Here is a 24108-nt window from a genome sequence, read left to right as displayed (position 1 = left end):
ACTGTCTATTCGCTATAACTTGCCCCCTATCTTATATAGTCCTTTATTTTATAGGGCGAGTTAGTGTTAATGCACTTTATATCGATTATTTTTATATTAGTAGATACGTTATGTAGATCTGCCATACTAAATTGTATATCAATCATTAATTTAATACGCACGGGCCCAGTAATGGTGTCCACCCGTGGGAGGCCATAACTTGAGAAAGAAAAATAAAGCCGAGTTATCAATTATTACTCATTTTTACTAAAAAGGTAATGTAATCGGCAGTGTGTGTAAGCAGATTCATTTTTCTATATTACTATACCATAAACTATAAAAAAACTGGTAGTATATAGTATTTAATCTGTGGCCCTGGCTGACGCCTGACTGACGCAGGACGAGAAGGAAAAAACCAAACTTCAATCGGCAACGAAATTTTCATTTCGCGGCCATAGTAAAATTAACATAGACCGCGTTGTGTAAAACTATTAAAGCGTTTATATATTTAAACTAATCAAATATGGGTGTCGACGTCGATACTCTTACCCCCGGCGATGGTAATATAACTTTGTATTTCGTTATTTGTAACATCTGATCGATTTTTATGACTTAACCTTTTCGGGAACTTTGGAATATGTAGATCAGCTCAAGATAATGCTTCATTACACTGTGTTCACAGCGCATTTATGCTATTACTAATGCAGTTTGGTAGCATTAACATTTTTTGTATATTCATTATTAAGCATGGTATTTTAAGTCTGTTTGTAAATCGTAAATACCACCGGGTATTTTATCATACGACAAAGAGGACGCCTTCTTTTTTGGGATATAGCACCTCAACTTTCTCGTTAATCCAGTGGTTAGGTTGTTCAACTATGAATCGCGAGGTTTTGTCAGTGAGAGACTTCAGCCGTGGCTGGATACCACCGTATCGACAAAGATCTGCCACCAAGCGATCCGTTACGATGTCGCATAGAAACCGATTAGTGGTGTGGGTTTAACAAAACTGCCATACTTTTAACAGATAAATCTCACTCACATGCATTAATCTCCTTAGACTGCATCATCACCACCAGTTGAGATTGCAGTTAAGGCATAACCTGTGGTGAAAAAAAAGAGTGGTGGATTTGATTTTTTGTATTGAACAATCAAATGTAAATGCAGCCAACATTCTTGGCACCTCTGGCATCTTGGCACCTCAGGCATGGCTTATTATAATAATCACAATGTTGCTAGTTAGTTTAGTTAACATTTTCATCCCTTCACATCAGCTTCTACAAAGGTATATCCTTGAAATGAATCAAATTTAAAAAATCTTTAGTTGTCTATGCTTACCACAGGCACATATGAAGCCTTGGTAGTCAAGCTAAAGCTAGGAGGGTTCCAAACGCAAACTGCATGGCTAGCGTTTTTCTCACCAGCGCAGGAATATGTTTATCCCCAGGGAAATGGCCAAATTTGAGGTTCTATAGTTTTATAAACTCTCATAGCATTAGTGCATAAATGAAAATAATATACAAATATGATACATGTATAAATAAACAGGGGTAAACTTCTTCTATTCTCTGTTGCTATGCAGGTAGACATTAGTTTTATTCCTTCTCAATGGATATAATCGGGCTAGTTATAATTTTTGTCTCCTACCCATGTTTGCCATGCTGGTCAAAGAAGAAGCAAAAATCAAACTAAGCCAGCATTTTTTTGTTATTCATAGTAAATTAATAGCTAGTTATTATCCAAACTTTATCATTGATGTAATTCTTGTTTTCATTGTTTTATATAAACATTGATCTTATTGAGTTTTTTCCCCTAGGTTCCACATACCCCAAGAAAGGTCAAACTGTAGTGGTTCACTACACAGGAACATTGACAAACGGAAAGAAGTTTGATTCATCGCGCGACCGTGGCAAGCCTTTCAAGTTCAAGATTGGCAAAGGCGAGGTCATTAAAGGCTGGGATGAAGGTGTTGCCCAGGTAAGGTTGCATTACATTGTTTTATCTGATGGCAGGCATGGCCCGTGGCTAGTTACCACCCTACCAACAGAGACATGCTACAAAGTAATTGAGCAATCAAGTACTATGTTTTGTGGAAATCATTGCATTGTTTCGTCTGGTGGCAGGCTGTGACAGTGGCTACTTACCATCATACCATCAGAGACTTACTGTAAAGTAATTTAGCATTCCAGTATGTGTATGGGTAGAAACCATTGCATAGTTTTGTCTGTTGCCAGGCTTGGGCTATGGCTAGTTACCACCCTACTAACAGAGACATGCCGTAAAGTGAAAACCGAATAGTGGTATAGGTTTAATATAACTACTATACCTCTTAACAGGTTAGCCTGCATCTGCCACCTCCAACTGGATCATCACTTCACACTATAGTGAAATAAAAAAAACCGTTAAAATTCTTAGGTATCATTAGTCAGTAAATCAATAGTCTAAGTTTAAAATAAGACTAAATTTTAATGACTCGTCTGTAATTTTTACAACAGAACATTTGAACTGACCAACAAAATTGACTTCGATTCTTTAGAGCTATGTTAGCTATGTATAATAAAAATTATGTTTTTAAACATTCTTTTTTATTCCACTACAAGCTAGCCATTGACTGCAAATGGGTAGTGGTAATAAATAGTCAAAGAAGTAAGCAAGATAAAAGAGAGTCTGGTTCACAAGATTGAACTCTAGAACTAACTTGTTAAATGATATAAAAAAAAAAAATTTAATGAAAAAATTATTATTAATACCTACTAATTTCAATTACAGATGTCTGTCGGCGAGCGTGCCAAGCTTACCTGCACCCCCGACTATGCCTATGGACAGCAGGGTCACCCTGGAGTAATCCCACCAAATTCTACCCTCATTTTTGATGTAGAACTTATCCGTCTTGAATAAATTCATCTAACTTAGGGGTCTTTATACTTGACAACAGTTAAAAATTAATGTTATCCAAATATTTACTTCTTATAGTAGAAACCAGAGCCTTAGTTGTCAGTTTTTTGCGTGAACTAGAGTTTTTAATCCAATCACGTATGTGGTGGCTATGGTGTTGCAGATGTTCTCGGGAGACTAAATATTAATTATTTACTATGTGACCTGCTATTTTGTCATTAGCATAATGGAAAACCGTAGAAAACTCCGTTGCCACGCAAAATAATGGCACAAGTCTATTAACATAATGAAATATTTTTCTTTTCATTCAGTAATTAATGTCAATTATTTCACGAGAGTGTGCATAATTAAAGCCTTAAAGAATAATGCATGCCTTCAATGCCCCAAAAGAAAGTTTAAGAGACCCCATATTTTATATGTCACACTTTAGAATAGTTTCATTTTAATAAAACTAACTATTTAGAGCTATGTCTCTTTTCAAATAGTGTTCAGTCATAGTTAATTCACTTAAGCTAAGGGACTTCTTGCAATGTTTTGATGCATTTTTACTATAATATTTTTTGGCAAATTATTTGTTTTACATTCCACAAGCATTTCTATGCCGATTGAGCCCATATTTTTTTACTGTTTTTTACTTGGACTTTCTGTATTTTGAGACTATGATAATAACTGAATTGAATAATTAAAAAGATAACTCTACTTGTAATTTACCACCTGGTGGTTACTATGAATATTCAAACGCTTTATTGTAAAACTTACGAATAAATGTCATCTAACACACGTGTTTTCTTATTATTTATTACATCACTTAACCTTTGGTATGCCGGACGCAGCCATTTGACAATTACGCTATCTGCCGCGAAAAACAGAGTGATACGAACGCGCGGATCCGCGTTCCGGCAAAGCCATGTATATTTGTACAAAGGATGTTCCATTTTTTTTAATTTTTAAATTTTATTTTGTACTTTATTATTGTATCACCTACTGTAACTATTTTAGTTTAGAAATAAAACAATGTGAACTAAGTAGGTATAGTGGAATGGTTTTATTACAAAAACAAAAAATGCTACATAAATTCAAATCGACTCGAATCGATAAAGTTATTTTCATATTCATGAATGCATGTCTATCATCATCAGCCTTCGTTCTAAACGACTCCACTGCAGGAGCATGGCCTACCCAATCAGGATCATAATCCACCGCGCTGACCCAGTGCGTGTTGGTGGATATCACAAGTCCTCAAACTTGCTAGGTTCTTCGACTTGCTGGTTTCCTCACGATGTTTTCCTTCACCGTTTAAAGTCAGTGGTAATTTTTCTTAGAAAAATACGGACTTGAAAAATATCATTGGTCCGCGCCGGGATTTGAACCACGACCTCCCGTATGAGAGGCGAGCGCTCTACCGCTAGGCCACCACGACTTCTGCATGTCTATGTCTATTCATAATTCGTGATAGGTACGCCAACATTGGCCTACACACAGGAACACTTTACACTGCGAGCAAATTATGTTTGTTTCCTTTCGTTGTTTGTTAGCTAGGCATTGCACACAACGTCCTCGTTTCTGGCGATTTTGACGTTTATTAGTCCGGTTTGTTGTGTCAACTGGTATGTAGTCTGGGACATGTCCATTACAGCTTCGACTGTTATCTCCGGACGACACACTGGTATTAGGCCTTATGCGCTGTATTTTATTATGTTCCTTACAGAGTGCATCTGCTAGAATTAAACGAAATTTCCTGTGACTGTAATTTGCTGCGCTGCGACATTTATGTATGATATAACTGTTTAGAATACTGCAGTTCAGCAGGCGCCGAAAAACTTTCAAATACCATTTTAGCCCTCGTTTTCGTTCTAATAAATACATGGAGAGCTTCTGGTCTTTTAAGTCCACGCCCCCCATGTATTTATTATAACTGTGGACTGCAATGGGTTTTTCGTAAGTGACTCCTGCTCGGCGGCCTGGAGCAGTTTCGGGCTTATGAAACGTAGATATTGTGGTCACAAGCTTGACATCTCTCCAAACCGTTACTGCTACGTCACCACAGTGGCGAGAGACAATCTGCCCCCGCTGCAATTGTCTTTCGCTTAAGTTTTTGATATCTGACGGAGTGTCGACTCTTCGTCGATTTAACACTCCGACAACGTCGGTGTGGTTATGCTTCAGGAACCGTGTAAGACTAACGGAATTAAAAAAATTGTCCATGTATAGACAATAGCCTTTTCCTAGATAATCTTCTATCAATTTGAGGACGACTTTTGAAGTTGCGCCAGTAAAGCCATGTATAGGTTCAGAATTTTCACCTTTACCTGCATATATGTATAATTTTACCAGATATCCGGTTTCCGCCTCACAGAGCTCATAAGTTTTAATACCGAATCGTGCTGCCTTAGAACGAATGCACTGAATCCAACTCAGGCGTCCCTTCCACAGCAGCAGCGACTCGTCAATACTTATGGCTCTGTGTGGGATATATATTTCTCCAAATTTTTTGTTGCAGTGTTCCACAATATTAACAACTTTAGATACCTTTCGCTCATACCCGCGAATATTAGGACCGAGTTCATCGTTGTCAACAAAATGTAAAAACCGTAACAGTAAGAGGAACCTGTTTTTGCTCATTAGCTTTCTAAATTCTGGCATGCCTAGTATGCCTGTAGTCCAGTACTCGTCAATTCTGCTTCTGTAGCATATTCCCATATAAATCATAATTCCGAAAAATTTGTATAACTCCTCTACTGTTGTGTCTTCCCACTGATAGAGACGGGATTTAGGTTTAATACCATCCTCGACTTCGGCGGCAGCAGCAATTTTTTGCCATGCGTAGTAGTTAGTTTCTTTGACAATTTTTTCCATTACAGACCTATCCCAGATGGATTTAAATATTTTAATTGGAGTATCTTCCTGCACTGTGGGTCCTGGCTGTACTTCAAATCTCTCTTCTGTACCAGTAAATTCTTCGAAATTTTGAGACCACGTGAAATCATAATTTAACATAACTTCCTCTTCCCCTCTTTCTTCTATTTCTTCCCCTTCTTCTTCTATTTCCAAAATCCTGCGTAAATCATTTTCATCAAGATCGTCTTCTTCGTCATCTTCACTTCCTGAATCGACTGCCAAAGCCTCAGCTAGTTCAGACGTCAGATATGTATTTACGACCTGAAAAACATGTCGGTAGAAATTAAGTTATTCTTATTGAATTAAGTTTAGGACAATTCCAATTTAGATAGATAGGAATTATTGACATAGACAAATATTCTCTACTATAGATTTGACTTGGTATTACAATGGTATCCATGGCTTGTACTGACTAACCTCATGAGAGGGTATAGGTGAAACAGAATCGCTTTCATCTTCAAAATTTAACATTCTGAGTTGCTGCATCTCGTAAGACTCTCTTGCCACATTCCGCACTGGCTGCAAAAAAAGTTTGATTAATTACAATGTTACAAAATGTGCAAAAACGGATATAAAATGTAATTGTACAAATCAATACCAACCTCATTTGAGGGCCCAGGAACGTCAGGATCAGGTGAAAAATTTAAATCTACCCTCCTCCAAATTCGAGGTGCTTCAGAGGATTCTTCGACATTGGCTTTTGTTCTCAGTAATTGGCTGCCAACCTCATTTGAGGGCCCAGGAGCGTCAAGATCAGGTGAAGAATTTAAATCTAACCTCCTCCGGATTCGAGGTCGTTCAGAGGATTCTTCGACATTGGCTGTCGTTCTCAGTACCTACAACGAACGAATATTAATGTAATGTAGAAATTTACACCTGGATTCGAAATAAAATGGTTTAAATAAAAAACCAAGAACCGACTTCATTGAAGTCTCCGCTTAAAAAATAATTATCAGCTGTTTCATCTCAATAGACACAAAATGTATGAAACAGCATCCCCTCTATTTAAAAAGTAATGGCATACATATGTGCAATACATACATGTAATGATCCGGATAGGGATTTTTCCATATATACGGTTTTATCAGGTCGTGCATACAAAGAACCGTTGGGCGAAATCTGTATTTCCATACCCACAATGGGTTGAGTTGCTTCCCACTCAGGTGGTGTAGTATTCCTCACATTTGATTCCATCTAGAAATAAATAAAATAACAGCAAATTGGGAGGTAAAATTATAATGTAAGACATGAAGTCGAAATGTAAATAAATTACCTCTACAACATTTTGTATAGTCTTGCTTTGTCAAAGAATAAAACTAATTATATGTGAATTTTTTTATTAGTTTTAAACAAATAACAGTAACCTTCTCATTGTAATACTTAATTAAATTTTTGTTATTTAGAAATCAGCACAAATGTTACATTCGTCATTTGTGTAATGTTCATATATGGCAAACATACAGTTTCGACACCAAAAATGTTTAGCGTGTAATATCATTTTAAAAGTACTTTTTTTGTCAGTCCGAAGACATAAATGTCGAGGCATTTTAGAATTCGTGCGTTTTTTACATATGAAACAAGCACTTAATTTTATAAAATGAGTCTCTTTCCAAGGCCATATAGCTTCACGAAGACATAGGCAATAATCTCCTTTGTTGAGATACTTATCAACATCTAGGTACACCACCATTATTTTATAACCTTGAAATTAAATTAATAAAATATTGTTAGGTTCAATGCAAGATATCTCAAAATATTTTCTGGACAACTCAATAAAGTAAATAAACAAGTAAAGTGCGTGGTATAAATTTGAACACCCTGTACGTCTTAGCCGGAACGCGGATCCGCGCTCAATATGCGGTAAGACTATCGAAAAACAAAGATTCTGAATAAACTATGAATTATGGACGAAAACACTTTGCAAATTGAAGATCTTGACAAAAAAGTCTTCAAAACTATATATAACACGCACTCAGAATGAAAGAAATACAATAGTTATGAATAAATTTGAAAAAAAAAACTAACCGACAAATCGTTTACTTCTAATTATTTTAGTAATTGCATAAATTTCTCATAAGATTTTATTGAAAACTATTCTAAATGAAAGAAATTATTGAAATAACACAAAAATATACTCACTGTGTCCAGTAATTACAAAAAATCAAACACTTAGTTCTCAACGAAGTCGAGTATTCAGTGACACGAATGAACAAGTTTCTGAACTAAAGACAGGTATAAGAGAATTTGGTACATTCATTCATTCAAGGACGCAAGCGATTTTGACACTTCTGCATCGTTTTTATGAGAGAAAATTATAAAAAATTGTCTGCTGGTCGGAGAGCGTGGATCCACGTTCCGGCAGATAACTGCTTTGCGCTGATCCACGTTCAGGCATACCAGAGGTTAAAACGATTGACGTCTACTGCTATCTTTAGTACAGAGTTTAAAAATAAACAGTCCGGTTCCGCTTGCTTCCAGCGGTTTCCAGCGACCTGTCCACGTCTGTCCACCGCGTTGAGGCCGACCAACGCCGAGTTTACCGGTACGGGGTCGCCATTCGTACCAAATTTAAAGAATTAGGTATACTTACAGTAGCCTCGCAATATATTTATAATAATATAATCTTTATTAAACAAAAAGTCGATATAAACAGTAGACTAGAAACGGACATAAATTAGTGATATCTGCATATTGTCTGAGAAAAGTACAGATATCCTTTGTGGGGATGGGTATATGCTTTTATAACATGATACCGAAGGTAATATTAGATTACCTTTATCTAAGTTTAAACAATATATTAAAACACATTTAACAAATCGTGGTTAATACACGATTGATAAATTCCTTAACAAGGCTGCTTGGAAGCAGGCCACTCCGCTCTCATCTCAAAACAGAAAAATTCTAAAGATTGTTAAACTTTAAAATGATGTTGGAAAAGAGCAATCTGCTGAGTTTCTTGCCGGCTCCTCTCGGTGGAATCTGCCTTCCGAACCGGTGGTAGAGTCACAACAAACAGACTGACTTGACGTTTCAAGTGCTTATTATTTAGGCCTACTTGAAATAAATTAATTTTAAATTCCAGCCCCTTAGGACCCCAACGTCCATCGGTTATCCGTCCTAGAGGATTTTTTTTTATAACTCTTACTCTAGATTTCTGTTCATTTTATATCCTCTGCCCGCTTAGTGCATACCCTGTATCTATGCACTCTACTGTACGTTGTAGATGCAGAGCTTTTTCTGACAGCTCATCCAGGGTAGAACTACCGCCATATTTATTTCTGCCGCAAAGAACCATTGTTGCATTGTTCCGGTCTAAAGGGCGTGGTTACCGGTGTAAATACATAAGGCTATACACCTACGCCCGCACGATGCAGAATGTAGTTTTGCATGACCTCCCTTAGTATTGCTCTGTTTAGGCGATGGTTTTCCACTTACCATCAGGTGAGCCCTCTGCTTAGTTCGTAAATCGAATCGAACCCGGGACCTCCCACTAAAAACTACAGCACTGGGTCATAAAAATCATCAATTTGAGCGCTACCTCCTACCACTAACGCAGCGAGCTCGCCTTGGATAGACCTGATGTAGGCAAAATAAAACTATTTGCATTATTTATTAATTTTATTCATAAATTTTGTGTTTTAATAATAGATAGGTACTCTTTGTTTTAATTAAGTAATCCATAACATTAAAAAAAATCACTCGCTTCTCGTAAGTCGTACAGTCAACACAAAAAATATATTTAAGCTATGCGCGTTTTATACAAAGCAAACTATCTACTATATATTAAGTGTTCGTAAAATTAAAGTAGCAACTTATTTAATAAATTACAATTTCTGGCAATAACTTTACACGTTCCATAAGATCCTAGTATATCTTAAAACAATGAGTTTTACATAACACACTATTCTACATAGGCGCAAAATAAAAAAGATGAAAGAGCTATCCAACATAAAACAAAAGTTGTGCTGTAAATGAAAGAAATATGGAAACTTGGAAAATTCGGACAAATAAAACTGTATTTAGAAAACCAAAAAAAAATCGCATTCTAGCAACAAAATATGTAATATATTGTTTCGACCAAATTATACGAGATTTTCCTTCTCGATAAAGATCCAAAAGTACAATAAATAATTTACAGAATGGAATATAAAGAAAAAATTATCATGAATTTGAAAATAGTACATGATAATAAACCGCTTTTCTTTAATTTCATTCATATTTTCGAAGCCTACGTAGAATAGTGTAAAAATCGCGTATATAAAAATATCTATTAACAATCTGTTATTATTAACGAAGCCAAAGTTTGTCGATTGTAAGTTTATACTTACTTTAAACAAGATCTGAAATTCCTTATTGCACTTAACATTTAAAGATAGATAGATTTATATTACGAGACATTTTATATTCTAAAGTAGGGAGTAGGTACTTTTAGAAATATAAACGTTCTTTTTCACTTACAAAATACTTGCGTACGCGCTTAATTTAGTGCGTGTGCGTATTTTATTAAGTCGCCGTATTAATATACCTACCGAATATCAAGCTAAGAACAGGTTCAGATACCCGTGATTAGGCCGGATTTTAGAACGTGTTCTTTGCTTAATGTCGAGAAACGCATTCGTTGCACGGGCTTTTTATGAAATTAATTCCACATTCGGGAATCAATTTCCGTTAAATTGTTACGGAATGCATTTGTTATGCTAGGAATTTTATAAGCGTCGTTTGCTTTATCTCAACCGATGGGAGTCCACCGCCGGACATAGGTCACTCGTAGAGATTTCTGCAAACCACGGTCTTGTGCCACTATTGTCCAATGGCTCCCTGCGACTCTTACGACATCGTCTGCCCAACGACTGCGAGGACTTAATTTTATTCAAATCCCGCTGTCTCCGTTAACAGGGGTCAACCGGTCAACGGGGGCGATGGAACTACATCAACTATACCAAATCGCTACGCTTTCCAGCTGCAAAGGATATAAAGTAAAAATATTTCGTCAATCGTTACAGAAGATACCATGCGGAGACTTCCAGAGTTTTCGACCAATAAAAATAACATTATACCAACTCGCTGTAGACAACTGTATTGCAGTGAGAATGGACCTTTCAGTTATCTTGCTAGTTAATTTAAAATAAATATAAAACATAAAGAAAAGCTGCTTAGAACATAAAAATACAACAATGAGTATTCCAAATAATACATATTGAATAACCATTGAATTATTGCACCGAGATGCGACGTAGGTAGGTTGTTTAATATGTAGAATTAAATAGGTGACAATATTTAGACGTAGTTATGCCATAGCCCGTAACGTTCAATGCCACAAATCACACTGAATTGAGATAATATGGCTACTGCTACTATGAAAACTAAAATGCCGGTTAGACTTCACGATAAATAGATGAAGTGTAATTACTGTGTGTAGTGTACCATTGCTGTAGCACTGTGATTATTTAATCCTAAGTCAAAGTACAGTATCACAAACGCTTGCTCTAATAGAAAAATAAACCATCTTCGAGTCAAATTAAAAATATTGTGCATTATACGTTTTTGCAAAACGTCAATTTAATTCTCGCATTAATAGAGGTTATGTTCACGATAGCACAAAACCGAGCACGTAGATTCTATAGTACCACTCTTAATTGGAGGTAAAATGGACCATAGTAGTTTTGATGTACACAACGTGTAATGCGAACCGAAATAATACTTAACTGTCTCCTCTGAGACTTACCTGTAAAACCGAAACGCTTGAGTTTTTAGTGAAAGCAATCAGATACAGGGTTTTACGCGACGGATTAGGTACGCGTCGCATAGCGTAAGTACTAAGCACGTGTCGGTCTTTTATCATCAAAAGGGTCGTCATAAGTAAACGTTTAGAATGTTTTGAATTAGTTTGTATGGAAAATAAATATGCTTCTATTGATTTAATATTTTTACAGTTATTCGATATGAAATATTTTATGCAACCTTTAACAGTATTTCGTAATTCCGTTACACGTTGTATATTTCAAAAAAATTGTACGCCGTTTAGATGCCACCCGCCCCCCTGAAGTCTGCTTGGCGTTGCACTCACTTTATTTATAGCCTCACTTTTTTATGTTGAACTACTGAATATTTCTACGAAGGTTGATACCTAATACTAAAAGATAGATCTTGTTTCATTTAATTTCACTTCTTACAACCCTATTTACAACCCGCGGTTCTGACGCACACTTTCCTTTATTGCTTTCTGTACAAAATGTATTTATTTTACTAAGCCTACGCTAGCTTTCTTTAAATGTAGGAATGAGCTTGTGCGTTAAAATATAAATAAAAACCATTTATTCAGATGCAAGCTTTTCAATTCTTATAATTTTTTTTATTAAATAATTGGGCCCTTAGGAGTCCGCCATGTTGGATTTATAATGATGTCAGTGTTAGCTGCCACGCTTTGTCATCCTATCGTCACGCAAAAGCTCAATTGGTCGGGTACTGATTCAAAGGCCTACTCGAAATAAATGAATTTTGAATTTGAACATTAACATTTGGGCAAGATATTATAAGATCGCAACTTAATTTAAAAGCTTGTAAAGAAGTATTAAGTCCATTTCACTCAATTTTAGTGACTTATTCTCGAGATAAGACACTAAAATAGAGTGAAATGAAAATAATAAGTGCAAAGTTCTAGCATATGGGACCTCGGCCCGCACAGTTTGCTATATTCTATCAACTTTCGTGACGGTTCCTAAAAGGCCAGTTTCCTACACGAAAAGGTTCTTACAAAGACGGAAATACGAAGGGCGCTGTTTTGACATTTTGCTAAAACTGAGTTTTCCCCCGTCTGCAAAAGGAGCTACCTACTTCACATATCTTCTTTTTTAATAACGGAAACGAAAAGCAGTAAAAAAACGAGTTATAGTCGGAAAAATGTAATAGGCCCGTTTTGACATTTGTGCAAGACCATAGAATGTAACTTGGAACGAAACTGAAAGAAACAAAAAAATAAAAATCAATTACATACAGTGTTTTAAAAAATACGTAAATTTTTTTGGGACGTTAAATAATATGAAAGAATATATCGCGAGTATTCTTTTTGCGCTTACTTCATAGTAGCATGCAATTTATAATTGTTGCGAAACGTTCCGAAAACAGTTACGTTCTCAGTCTTTTTTTTTTTTATACTAGAGCTGTAACCATTTTTTTACTGAATATCGAAATTAAATATTGTGTAGTTATCTTTACTGCAAAGAATAAGCTTGGTTCTCAAAATGGGTTCTAAATAATGAGTCTGAGATGATGTATCTGACCAAGCGGCACATGACTTAAGCGTCCCCGCGCGCACTGCGCAGTTTTTCGTTCCTCATCTTGTAAAGTTGACTGTGCGCTCGTTTAAGTTTGATATAAATTGTTTACTATTACGTTAACTTTGGCTCTTCTATTTTGGACATTAAATTAAACATAGTGATTTGACTCGATTTTTGTGGTTGTTGTTATATAGTACTAACTCTGTTTCAACATGTTGAAAAGTGGACGTATAATCAACAGCCAGTCACGCGTATTGGTTGTGAAGTTAAAGGAATACTTTGAACGAACGAACACTTTACAATACATAATAATATCAATCAAGTACTGATACAAACTTGAATTGATTTATCGTGAGTATCGAGTACAGAGTCTTATGGTTCCATAACTAGTTACGTCGCGATGACAAATGTCAAAACGGGCCTATTACATTTTTACGACTATAGTAGGATGAGCTACTTTTGTAGAATAGAAAACTCATACATACAATATGTAACCGTTATTTTTTACTATCAATGTAAAATTTAGACGATTATATGAACGCTATTCAACGCAATGTCGTTGTGAATTGAAATTAATAACATTGGCATTATAAACCAACTTAGTAGAAGCGTTACTGGACAAAGTTCTTCAAAGAGTTATTCGAATATGCTCTTTTCTTGTAAAAGAAGGAATTCTTGTAGGAAACTGGCCTATTGCGAATCTGCAGGCCGATTCTGTATCTCAGTTGACACCAAATTTAGCTAGCCACTGTGGGAACTTGACACCAATTAACGCCCGAACTACTATAATATATTACATTGTGGTTATATTTTTATTACATTGTTGTGTAGTTGCATATTACAAGTAAGTTGAAATGAACTCAGTTGGAAACTTTGTTTCAAAAAGCAAAATATAGATTTAACACGTAATTTGGTGGCAATTTTCCACAGTGGCTAACTAAATTTTGTAACAACTGGGACGCAGAATCGGTCGGCGACATTTAAGAAACGTTCGTGACATGCTCTATAAACTTAATATTATAGACCAAAAACAACGTCATCTCGGCGTTGAAAAACAATATCTATGGAATAATATTAACCTCACAGATCCCGAAATGTGCTTTTCAACATATATTTTGCATACATACACCATAATCACCCGGAACATGGAAATCCCAATACTCAATTACAAACGTACTATTACGTGAAATCAAGCTAGTATTTTTCATGTTAGAAACGAAAGTGACGTAATCCAAATAATATGATGTACTGTAACCATATTAAATAAAAATAATTTCTCCTACGTAAGTTATGCAAGATAAAATAAGGTATTCAAAGAATTAAATTTTGCTACCAAAATAATTCTATGAATGTGGTTAATTTTATAATACTTACCTATATAAATAAAGATATATTAACTGGTCGCTGCCGTGTCTGCGTGTGTGCAGCACTTAATTTAACTAACCTAATTAATAATTTTAATATACATTTCGTTAATTACTTTGATTAGGTCATTTTCGTTTTGTAACATGCGTTATTTTAAGAGCAAAGTCTATTTGAGCTTTATCATCTTACCTCAAAGGTAAGTTGTTTTCGCAAAACACTTATCGAATCGTTTGAAAATAAAGTCATTTTTACTTCGAGTTATATCACTATTTTACCTCACTACATACGCTTAACACCTTCACAAAGAATCATTAATGAGATTTTATGAATTGGGTAAAGGTTTCAAGGGCCCTAGACTCAGAAGTCCATCAGCACCGAGAGCTTGTAAACTGGATGTTAAACCATTTTGCATATTGTGCACCGATATCACAGGTATGCCGAAACAACCGTTTGCCTGCTCTCTGTTGGCCAAAGGTATGAAACTATAAATGCCTAAACTACTTAAACGTTTTAAATTATCCTCTTGTGACAGATCCACTACTGGCAACCCCAGCTCCCGATTGGGCCCTGCAACATTATGAAACACTCTCTTATGATGTTGCAGTTGCAAAGACTTAGGATATGAAGCTGGACACTCGTCACATTTAAACATGGGTATCTTGCTAGTCGTTTGCGGATGAGCATTCGACATGTGAACTTGTAATGAAGTCTGGTTCATAAACATTTTCTTGCAGATCTTACATGAGAACATGCCAGTGCCAACTTTCGCTTCGGGTATTGAAAACTTACTCGATTTAGACGTGTGTTTAATACTGACTCCAGCACCGAGGTTGGGAATGTGTGGCAACGGGCGTTCTGGTGATGGTGACCTGCTTTTCTGTTTCTGTTTCACACTTATGCCTCTGGACGCAAGAACGTTGGCCATCGCATTCGCTTCTTTGTTAACGGGATTCGCTTTCTTTGTTATAGAGATTTGGCTGCCGATGTTAAGTTTGTCCTTAGCCCCCTGTACGCTGTGGATCAGAGGCAGCCCGTCTCGCTGTTTCTGAAGTGCCATAACCTGACAGTCCTCATTGTCATGTTTTCCGGGCAGCAACATATCCGGCCGTCGCTTTTGACCAGGTCCGCCGACCATTGCTCCCGGTCTTTTCAGCGGCATTCGGGGTCCAATTTTACCACCGCGTACTTGCCCATGTACTTGAATACCAGGTCGAATAGTAGGTCTTTGGCCTCGTACAGATGGCATTCTCGGTCGAGGTCCCGAGATATTTGCACCCGCTGCCATCCTTATCGGTGTTGGTCCGGACATCTGGCCGGGACCTTGGCCAGTTATTGTATGTCCGGGTCCTAGCTCACCGGAGGATATTGTTTGACCAACTCCTGACTGCCCGATTACTTGACCAGGTGGGAATGTTTGAATGTTCTGTATCTTGATTCCACTGCCTGGCTGCGCTTTCATTGCTCCTCCGGGACTAACCGCAGATGCATAAGAATGGCTAGGCGATGAGCCCGGCGGGCCCATTGCACCAGGTTGATTCATCATAGGAGGTTGCCCATAAACACTCTGTTGCATGCTCTGCAATGGGGATGCTGAAGAATATGGAGATGAAGCCATCGAGTATGAGTTCGGTGGCAGTGTTCCGGGATAACCAGATTTTGACATCTGCGGATACTGACTGTATCCCTGCCCCATGTAATTTGTGCCCGGGTATTGGTTTGGCATTGCTTGAGCGCCAGGTGCACCATACATGTTATTCGGCGCTTGGCCGTAATTCCCAGGCATATTCTGCCCGCCGGCGTACGCGTTGTATGGCTGAGGCGGCACCATAACTCCGCCTCCTCCGGGGTAAGCTTGGATATTGATCATAACATTTTGTTGGTGAGTAAATCCTGGGCCACTACCGCTGATAGTAGACAATTTTCCCACTTGTTCTGCTAACTGTTTTACTGGTAGTAAACTGGATAGAATACTTGACGAATGATTGTAAGGCATGAGCGTGGTCGACGGGCTGGCAGTTATGATGCTCGAGCAATGGCCTGTCACCCTCCTGTGCTCATCTAAAAGTGACAAAGTCGTGAATCTGGTATTGCAAATCTCACAAGTGTGTTGTGGTCCTAAAGAATCCAAAGATACATATTCACTAGCGTCCAACATATTTTCCTTTTTAGTCGCAGTAGAAAGTAGACTTTCGAATATATCATCTGCACTTTTTTCTAGCATATCTAGTGGCGGTTTGGTATCCGGAGCATTCCAATTAAAATTGTGTTGCTTTTCTGTTGACGGTGCCGATGATAAGCGTGAGGATAAAGTTGGTGCTGAACTCTGGTAATTCGTTTGGGGTGTTGAATATGTAGAAGAATTAGGATATGCAGGAGGTGGTGATTTTTCAACTTTCGGCTTAATGACGGGGGCTGGGGTAGTTGATACAACGCAACAATCATCATCTTCATCATTCGAGTCGCCATTTATTTCTATGACAGTTATGCCAGTATCCTCAGTTTTTGTCACAGGAAGTAAAGGAGTTGTCGGCGTGCTTGCATTCGTATCTTGATAACTGAATAGGGGTTGTGTATTTGCTGATGGTACTGATGCATCAGGTTCTGATTTAACCTTAGCTAATATAGGAGTGGACCTTTCGGATAATGGTGGTGTGGATCTTTCTGATTTAATTTGGCCCGAAAATATAGGCACATCGCTACTCTGTGGTGCTCCGGTAACATTATCTGCTACTTCTTGTTTCACTACGACGTTGTCTACTCGTTCGTTTGACTGCCGTCTATCTGGAGTAACCGCTGGTGATGGTTCTTTATGCTCCACTTGAGATTGTCTTCTCGTCACTAGAGCATTTAATTTTGGAGGTTCTTTAGAGGCGACATGGTTATTGATCCCTCTTTTCGGAGTTTGTTTTACGGCAGGCCTCCCTGGTTTGGCTTTTGTTGTTTCCTCTTGTTCCACTTTAAGTGGAGTTCCTTTGGAAATAGTTACTGGTTCCTTTTTTGGTATTAGTTTTGCTTGTACACCTTTAGGTAAATTAGGGACTTTCTTTTTAGCTTTTTCAGAATCATTGCTTTCGGAACTGTGCCGCTTGGTCCCACTTTGATGTTCATCAGAATCATTTTCTCCGTCATTTTCCCCAGATCTATCTAGTTCATCATTCGATTCTTGGTCATCTTTATCTTCTTCGTTTCCACTTCCTTCATCTTCATCATCAGAAGCCTTAAAATCTTTGAGGCCATTAACTACTTTAAACGAATTTGTATTGTTTCCATCAGATTTTAACTTAAGTTTTATTCCACCAAGCTTACCCAACTTTTGCATAACATCATTTTGTTTTTCAGGTTCATTATCTTGTTTCTCTTTCTTAATCGGAGTAAAATTTTTCTTTATCGTAAAACCTAATCCACTTAGCTTATCTAGTGCCGAATTAGAACTATTCGCTTCTGCGACCGGTTTTTTTAAGGAAAGGCCAGTCTTTTTGAGTATTTGTGATATGTCTATCTTTTGGGGCGTTTTTGCCGCACTAGGCTTAGCTGGCGCTGGTGCTTCTTCTTCATCTGTCCAATTTTCATCTCCGGAAGGAGGCAGGTCTTCGTCGTCGGAAGGCAGCTTGTCCAGTACCACAGAGGGCAAAGATACGTGGTTTATCAGATGATTTTCTAGGTTTTCCCAATCTTCAAAATCAATATCACAATTAAAACAGTGATACTCCTGTTTTGGCTTTTTGAGTAATGCTCCTGAGGACTGCAACCGCGCTAATAAACCGGAAACATCTGCTTTTACAGACTTTATGATTTCCTGTTTCGGTTCTAGTTGCTGGTAATCCTCATCACCACGACAACTGGACTGTAACGCATCACATTCTTCCTCGCCATCTAGAAACAAAAGTAATGGAAAATTATTTTTTATATAGTAATAGGCAAAACCACGACACTAATAAAAGATGGAACTGCCATGTGTACCAGTAGAATGAGAAAGATTGATTGATATTTTGAGAACTCGCTCATGTTGTGGGTACATAAGCAAGATCTTAAAATATCAATCTATCCTGTGAATAAAATTAAGGTTATTGCATTTATTCTTGTAAAAACGCATGGCTATCCAAACGTTAAAATTAGATTTTTTTTATAATAATAAAGTAAGTAACTGACTGCATGACGTTGTAAATTAATAATAAATTCTCATACATGATGCACTTATAACATAGAATACACAAACCGTCGCTCGTCAACGCATAGATTATATCTGTATAGTTTATATCATGCAGAAAAAGACATTTAGGTGAAAAGTTAGTTACTATGTTACAAGTTCAATACAATTTTTTATGAAAGGCTTCAAAAAGCTTACAACTATAGAATGCAAAGCATTATGTTTATGAATAAACGTATATATACACAATATTTACCTACGTTATGACATGAGATTTGGAAGATCTCAATGGTAAACATAAATAATATTCAGTTCGATCGATTAGATCAGAGAATCGATGAGTCTTTTCGATTATGGAATCCTGGAATATTAGGTCCATAAGGTTCATTTTACTTTAACGATACAGTTTTATACTTAGAAACGGCTCCTCGATTATTAGTGATTTAATCTAGTATTTCTGATTTTTATTTTACAAACTTTCTGTCAAAAGCCCTCTACTGTACAAGGCGCAGTCTTACTTTACGAACACCGGTTTTTCGTTGCAAAAAAGTTTCAGAGGTAAGTTTCAGAAGGAATTTTCAATAATCTATTCTCTAATAAACTGTCTATTTATTATACTTAAGAGTTCGCAGTTCTCGGAGTCTGGCGAGTGAGTCACAATCATCGAAACGACATCTAAAATTTAAATTACCGATATCTAGAAATACCGCCATCATTCGTCGAAGCGAGATAGCAATATTTTATGCACTAATCTCTTAAATTAACTAAATTGACAGCTCATGTAGTGCAGGTCAGTTCCCTGAGGAAAACGGTAGCACTACTTTTGCACATGTCAACTTAGTTTCGTTTAGAGATTTGTGCACTACAGAATGAGCACCATTGACATTAAAAGCAAACTATGCTATAGCTATTATTTTTCAAACAACCAGAAATACTAAAAAATAAAATTGGTTCTAGTTGTCACCATGTTTAATATTATTGTTATAACTAGGGCTCCACCAAAGCCTAGGCCTGTTTCACTACGCACTCTAGGTACGATTTTATACTTAGCAGTCGATACGAATTAAGAAGAGTGGCGATTCTAGTAATCGCCACTCTTCTAAATTCGTATCGACTGCTTGGCGAAGGCTGTTTTTATACCATTATCTATATTACAATTTGGCGACCGAATAAACGACCTTCACTAGTTCGTTAAATGGTCGCAGCATCTTTGTAATCCAGATTATTCGATTAGATTAAAAGCAACTCTTTCTATTTGTAGGAAATCACATTATTTGAGAGTTATCATTTTGACGTAATTTTTTTTAATAAATTTAGTTGGTCGACGCAGATGATCTTTTGCGGGTTACTTGACGAGAAGAGGTTAACCTACCCTATATTGCCTTTGTTGTTTACAGTTTTTTTGGTAACAAAATGTAGTACTATGACAGCAAGTATTACATGAACGAAGCTTGGGTATGAATTGCATTAACTTCACAGCTAAATATTAAATGACTGTGATGGCGATAACAAAAAAAATCGGCTAAGTTTGTTGTTGGCTCTTAGACCAGTAGCCTTATTCCCTTTTTATTTCAAGATTCACTTGCAATGGAGGAGTCGTTTTCGAGTATGGAAATACTTAATTATCGGAGTAGTATTGAACTTATGTATATAGTTTTAAAGGTCAAATTTGCTTACAACTATGAAACTCGGGCTTTTGACAGAACGTTTTTAAAAAAAATCTGAACTTTAGGATTTATGACTCTAAAACGAGTGACATTAGGTCTATTTTGTTTTCGAACAAATCTTGTTCTAAGGCTACAAAGTAACCAGGCTTAAGTTAAAAAATGTATTTATCACCATCACCTTACAATAATGTAGGAACCCTTAATAAGTGTCTGTCTACATGAATAAAACATTTTTGAATTTAAATTTGCAACTTATAATAGAGTTACTAGACAATCAGTCTTAACCAGTGGTATAATGATGCTTAATCTGTTATTCACAAATCTCTAATCGAAACTAAATTGACAGCTCTAAAAATACTGGTATACGGAAAAGTTGTCAAAAGGACAGCACTAGTTTTATAACTGTCAAGTTATACAACTAGTGCTGTGTTTAGTGAGAATTGGCACCAATTCACCAGATTGATTTGTTTCAATGAACAGCTATGAAACTGCTACTGAAACAGGCAACATTAGTCTAAGTTACTAGTTTAGCCCACCTGATTTAGAGATTTAGCTGATATTAATAAAATATTTTCCAAGAACAAAATTAAACAAATGGAGATAGGAAACTTATCAAAATAGTGTGAAATAGTGTGAAATAGTTCCAATATCAAACTTAAATATAAAAATTTAGAATAGAAAAAAAATATTAAACTGAGACTGCATTTCCAACTCATATGTGCTAGGTGGCATAGCATCTTAAGTTTCTGTAAACACACCAATAGCTATGGTGGAACAAGATATAATAAGCTATTTTGTGTACTCTTTAAAGTGGGTTATTTGGGTGGACTTTTTAAATGAGCGAGGCATGTGTAAAATCCTACAATTATTATTGCATAATTTTTATGACCGGTGAAAAGGAATACATTATTTCACAGCTAACCATCGCTCTAGCAGTGCTCAGCTACCACACACATCTTTAGTCAAGAAGCAGCCTCAGCGATGAAAATAAAATGAAAATAAAAACAAACCTGACTCATCGTTTGGTGTTGATGGTGGGAATTCAGATTCAATCTTTGTGCTCATGATTAACCTGAAAACAATTAACTTTGTGCTACACTAAAAGAAAAAAAATAAAAATGTTTTCTTTGATGCACAATTTTTGGTATGGTAATATTATTTGGTGATATTTCATATTATTAGATAAAGATAGTGTCACCTGCAAAATTTCCTATTGGCTATTTACAGATTTTTTTTTCAAATTTGGATGAAGGGTTTAATGGACAATGTTTTCATTCATTATGTTTGTTCATTAATTATCATTATCATCAACCAACTTATTGTCCTACAATTGGACCTGAAGGTGTTTTCAGTTAATGGTTTAAGTTATAGTCACATCACTACAATTTAGGTAGATTGGGTAACTATGATATATTCATAATTTTTGCTAATTATTTAAATAAAGAATAAAGCTACTTTCTGAAATGAGAACAATCAAAATTTATATTTAAGGTCATTAGGTAGGCACTCATTATTAACATAAACATCATAATATTTTTGAAACTAACACCTGTTTAGATTATTCTGATGAGAATACCAACAGGAAAGAATAGTGATTTCAACAATGAATCAACACAAGAAACTATGTATGAGACATATGACTACTATTACTACTATTTTAACTGAAGATGCATACAGAAAAAACGTCTAATGATACTGTTTTTAGTCAACTGTCCAAACATGGAGTATGTTTTGTATGCAAACTTAAGTAAGTAATTTTCTTTAATAAATATAATTTCTTGTACAGATTTGGATTTATAAGGTATTGTAAGAATCTGTATTAATTTATGGTTATAATTTTTTTGGAAAAAAATATTTATCTTGGTGTACCTATTATCTCTGAGGACAACGTGACTTAGTTGGAACGTTGCAAATAATTCGATTACATTGGTTCAGCGACAAGTACATAACTTTTTGATGTTGAAATATTTTAGTTGAAAGTTTAGTTTGGAACCTACTACTGTTACCAAGAACATGATGATGAAGCCATCAATACCAGTCATATGCCCAACATGCTATCTTTTAAATTGGGATTGCAGAATGTTACATAAGTACCTATTTTTGGCTACACGCAGTGAAGATGTTGATTACAACTTTTCTAATAAGAAAGAAGTCTTAGTAGTATGGATCAGATGAAAACAAAAATGGTCAATTGATGGTCAATGAACTCAGCATTTAAACATTTATTTAGTTACCCAAATGTTGTTAGACAAATAAAGATTGAAGTTTTTTTTTATCAGATTTCAAGTGATAACTATAATAGTTAAAAGAGCATAATTTTTTCATTTCTATTAATTTCAGCAGATATTTAGTTTATTCTGCCTACAGGGAATAATGCAGCTGTCACTTTCCTAATTCAGCGTACGAAGGTTTCTTTTCATTCGCTGATTTTGACACAAACAATAACATTAAAACTTTTCTAAGCATGAAAAACGAAGAGTCAGAATCGGGGGCAAATATGCTAGGGATTTCAAAATTCACTAATTAGTTAAATAATGGCAGTTCAAGCTTAACCCTAAAGTTATCTCAACAGTTCAAACATTGTTAGTAAACTATAGTTCTACTTCAAAGAAAACTTGAAATTAAGTTTAAACATTTCTATAATTGCTTGTATGCTTTATTAATTTAATTACTTAGCGGATTGAATTTGCATTTTTGGTATATATATAATTCTTGAAACTACGAAAGTTAAATTAATTTTAAGAATAAACATACAAACACCACAACATAATAAATATCATGCTTCGATTTTAAGGGAGTTAAAATAACACTATGATGAAAACAACAACACTTACTCTCATTTTACATTATAAACATTAAGAATTTCAGTCAGTTTTAGCTGCCTTTGTAAAATTTGTGCGCCTTTCGTCTTTGCGGGGTCAGCCAAATTCACATACACAATCACAGATGTCGTAGCGATAACAATGGTTCATCCACAATCAAAACACCGATACCAAACACGCCGGTTTACACTCGACTCCCCCAAAAGTTTTTATTTATAGGGAAATCCAGTTTTTTCTCGAACTTCAGTCTTTGCTTAGGTACCTATCTTGCATGAAAATACAAAATGGCCGGCCAAATAAACGCCAAGAACAACAGTGCACCGAATACCGATACTATACGAAAAATGCACAAACCAAACGCGTATTAGAAGACACGATCCGACCGAATGGAGTGTTTTATTACAATTGTAATTAAATTATGCAAATTACAATTGTAATTGGAATAACAATATTTTTTGGTGTGGTGAGCTAAGGCCGATACCCGATCGACCGCACTCCGCACTCCGCAGCAATCTAGGCTGAGCCACTGAGCGTGAGCAAACAAAATTCTGTTCCGTTCACTCACAGGCAAGCATGCACAGAACAGACACAGATGCCATTGCCAGTATGGCGCAATGCCAGCATTGGCCGCCTGGCATAATCCTAGGCGGTTGTCTGATTACCTGTCTCTATCACACTCCTTACAAAATGAATTTGTCTGTCTCTTTCTGTACTTTCTATTTGTAGCGCCATTTACGACGAAACCCCCGCCGTCGGCTACAGAATCATTTATTATCGGAACGGGTCGTATAAATTTATGTTCGTGATGACCTCGCTCGCTCGACTCAGGTAGGCAAACCGAGCGCTGGCTGTTAAGAATAATAATTATAATACTCGTACAATATCGGCTCCACATAACTTTGAGCAAGCGGGCGTTCGCTTAGTCTATAACTACTATAAATGTTTCATACTCGTTGAGCATGAGTCATTCATTTTATAATTACTGTTCGTAGCATTTTTGTTCGTAGATAGAGATTCATTATTTCCGTTCCTGGTTTGTTTAGTGGTTAATTAAAAGT

At 36.2% G+C, this 24108-nt stretch overlaps 3 protein-coding genes across 3 annotated transcripts; 1 reads left to right on the top strand and 2 right to left on the bottom strand.

Moving 5' to 3' along the window:
* The first annotated feature begins 364 nt into the window (after nt 1–364).
* Nucleotides 365–3654, top strand: LOC120626976 (peptidyl-prolyl cis-trans isomerase FKBP1B-like). The gene is made up of 3 exons (XM_039894802.1): nt 365–539; nt 1796–1956; nt 2749–3654. Exons 1-3 carry the CDS (start codon nt 503–505, stop codon nt 2875–2877), a joined length of 327 nt encoding a protein of 108 aa, XP_039750736.1. The 5' UTR covers nt 365–502; the 3' UTR covers nt 2878–3654.
* A 242-nt stretch (nt 3655–3896) lies between these two features.
* On the bottom strand, nt 3897–8188 carry LOC120626943 (piggyBac transposable element-derived protein 4-like). Its single transcript, XM_039894760.1, has 4 exons — nt 6814–8188; nt 6375–6608; nt 6190–6291; nt 3897–6033 (listed from the first exon to the last, which is right to left on the bottom strand). Exons 1-4 carry the CDS (start codon nt 6964–6966, stop codon nt 4315–4317), a joined length of 2208 nt encoding a protein of 735 aa, XP_039750694.1. The 5' UTR covers nt 6967–8188; the 3' UTR covers nt 3897–4314.
* A 5470-nt stretch (nt 8189–13658) lies between these two features.
* LOC120637635 lies at nt 13659–23598 on the bottom strand. The gene is made up of 3 exons (XM_039909549.1): nt 23063–23598; nt 21239–21300; nt 13659–18287 (listed from the first exon to the last, which is right to left on the bottom strand). Exons 2-3 carry the CDS (start codon nt 21291–21293, stop codon nt 14737–14739), a joined length of 3606 nt encoding a protein of 1201 aa, XP_039765483.1. The 5' UTR covers nt 21294–21300; nt 23063–23598; the 3' UTR covers nt 13659–14736.
* Between the last annotated feature and the right edge of the window lie 510 nt (nt 23599–24108).

The sequence above is a fragment of the Pararge aegeria genome, chromosome 1, assembly GCF_905163445.1.
Source record: "Pararge aegeria chromosome 1, ilParAegt1.1, whole genome shotgun sequence".
Classification (NCBI taxonomy): Eukaryota; Metazoa; Arthropoda; class Insecta; order Lepidoptera; family Nymphalidae; genus Pararge; species Pararge aegeria.
Note: the sequence above shows the minus strand (reverse complement) of the source record. Positions and strands in the feature narration are given on the sequence as shown.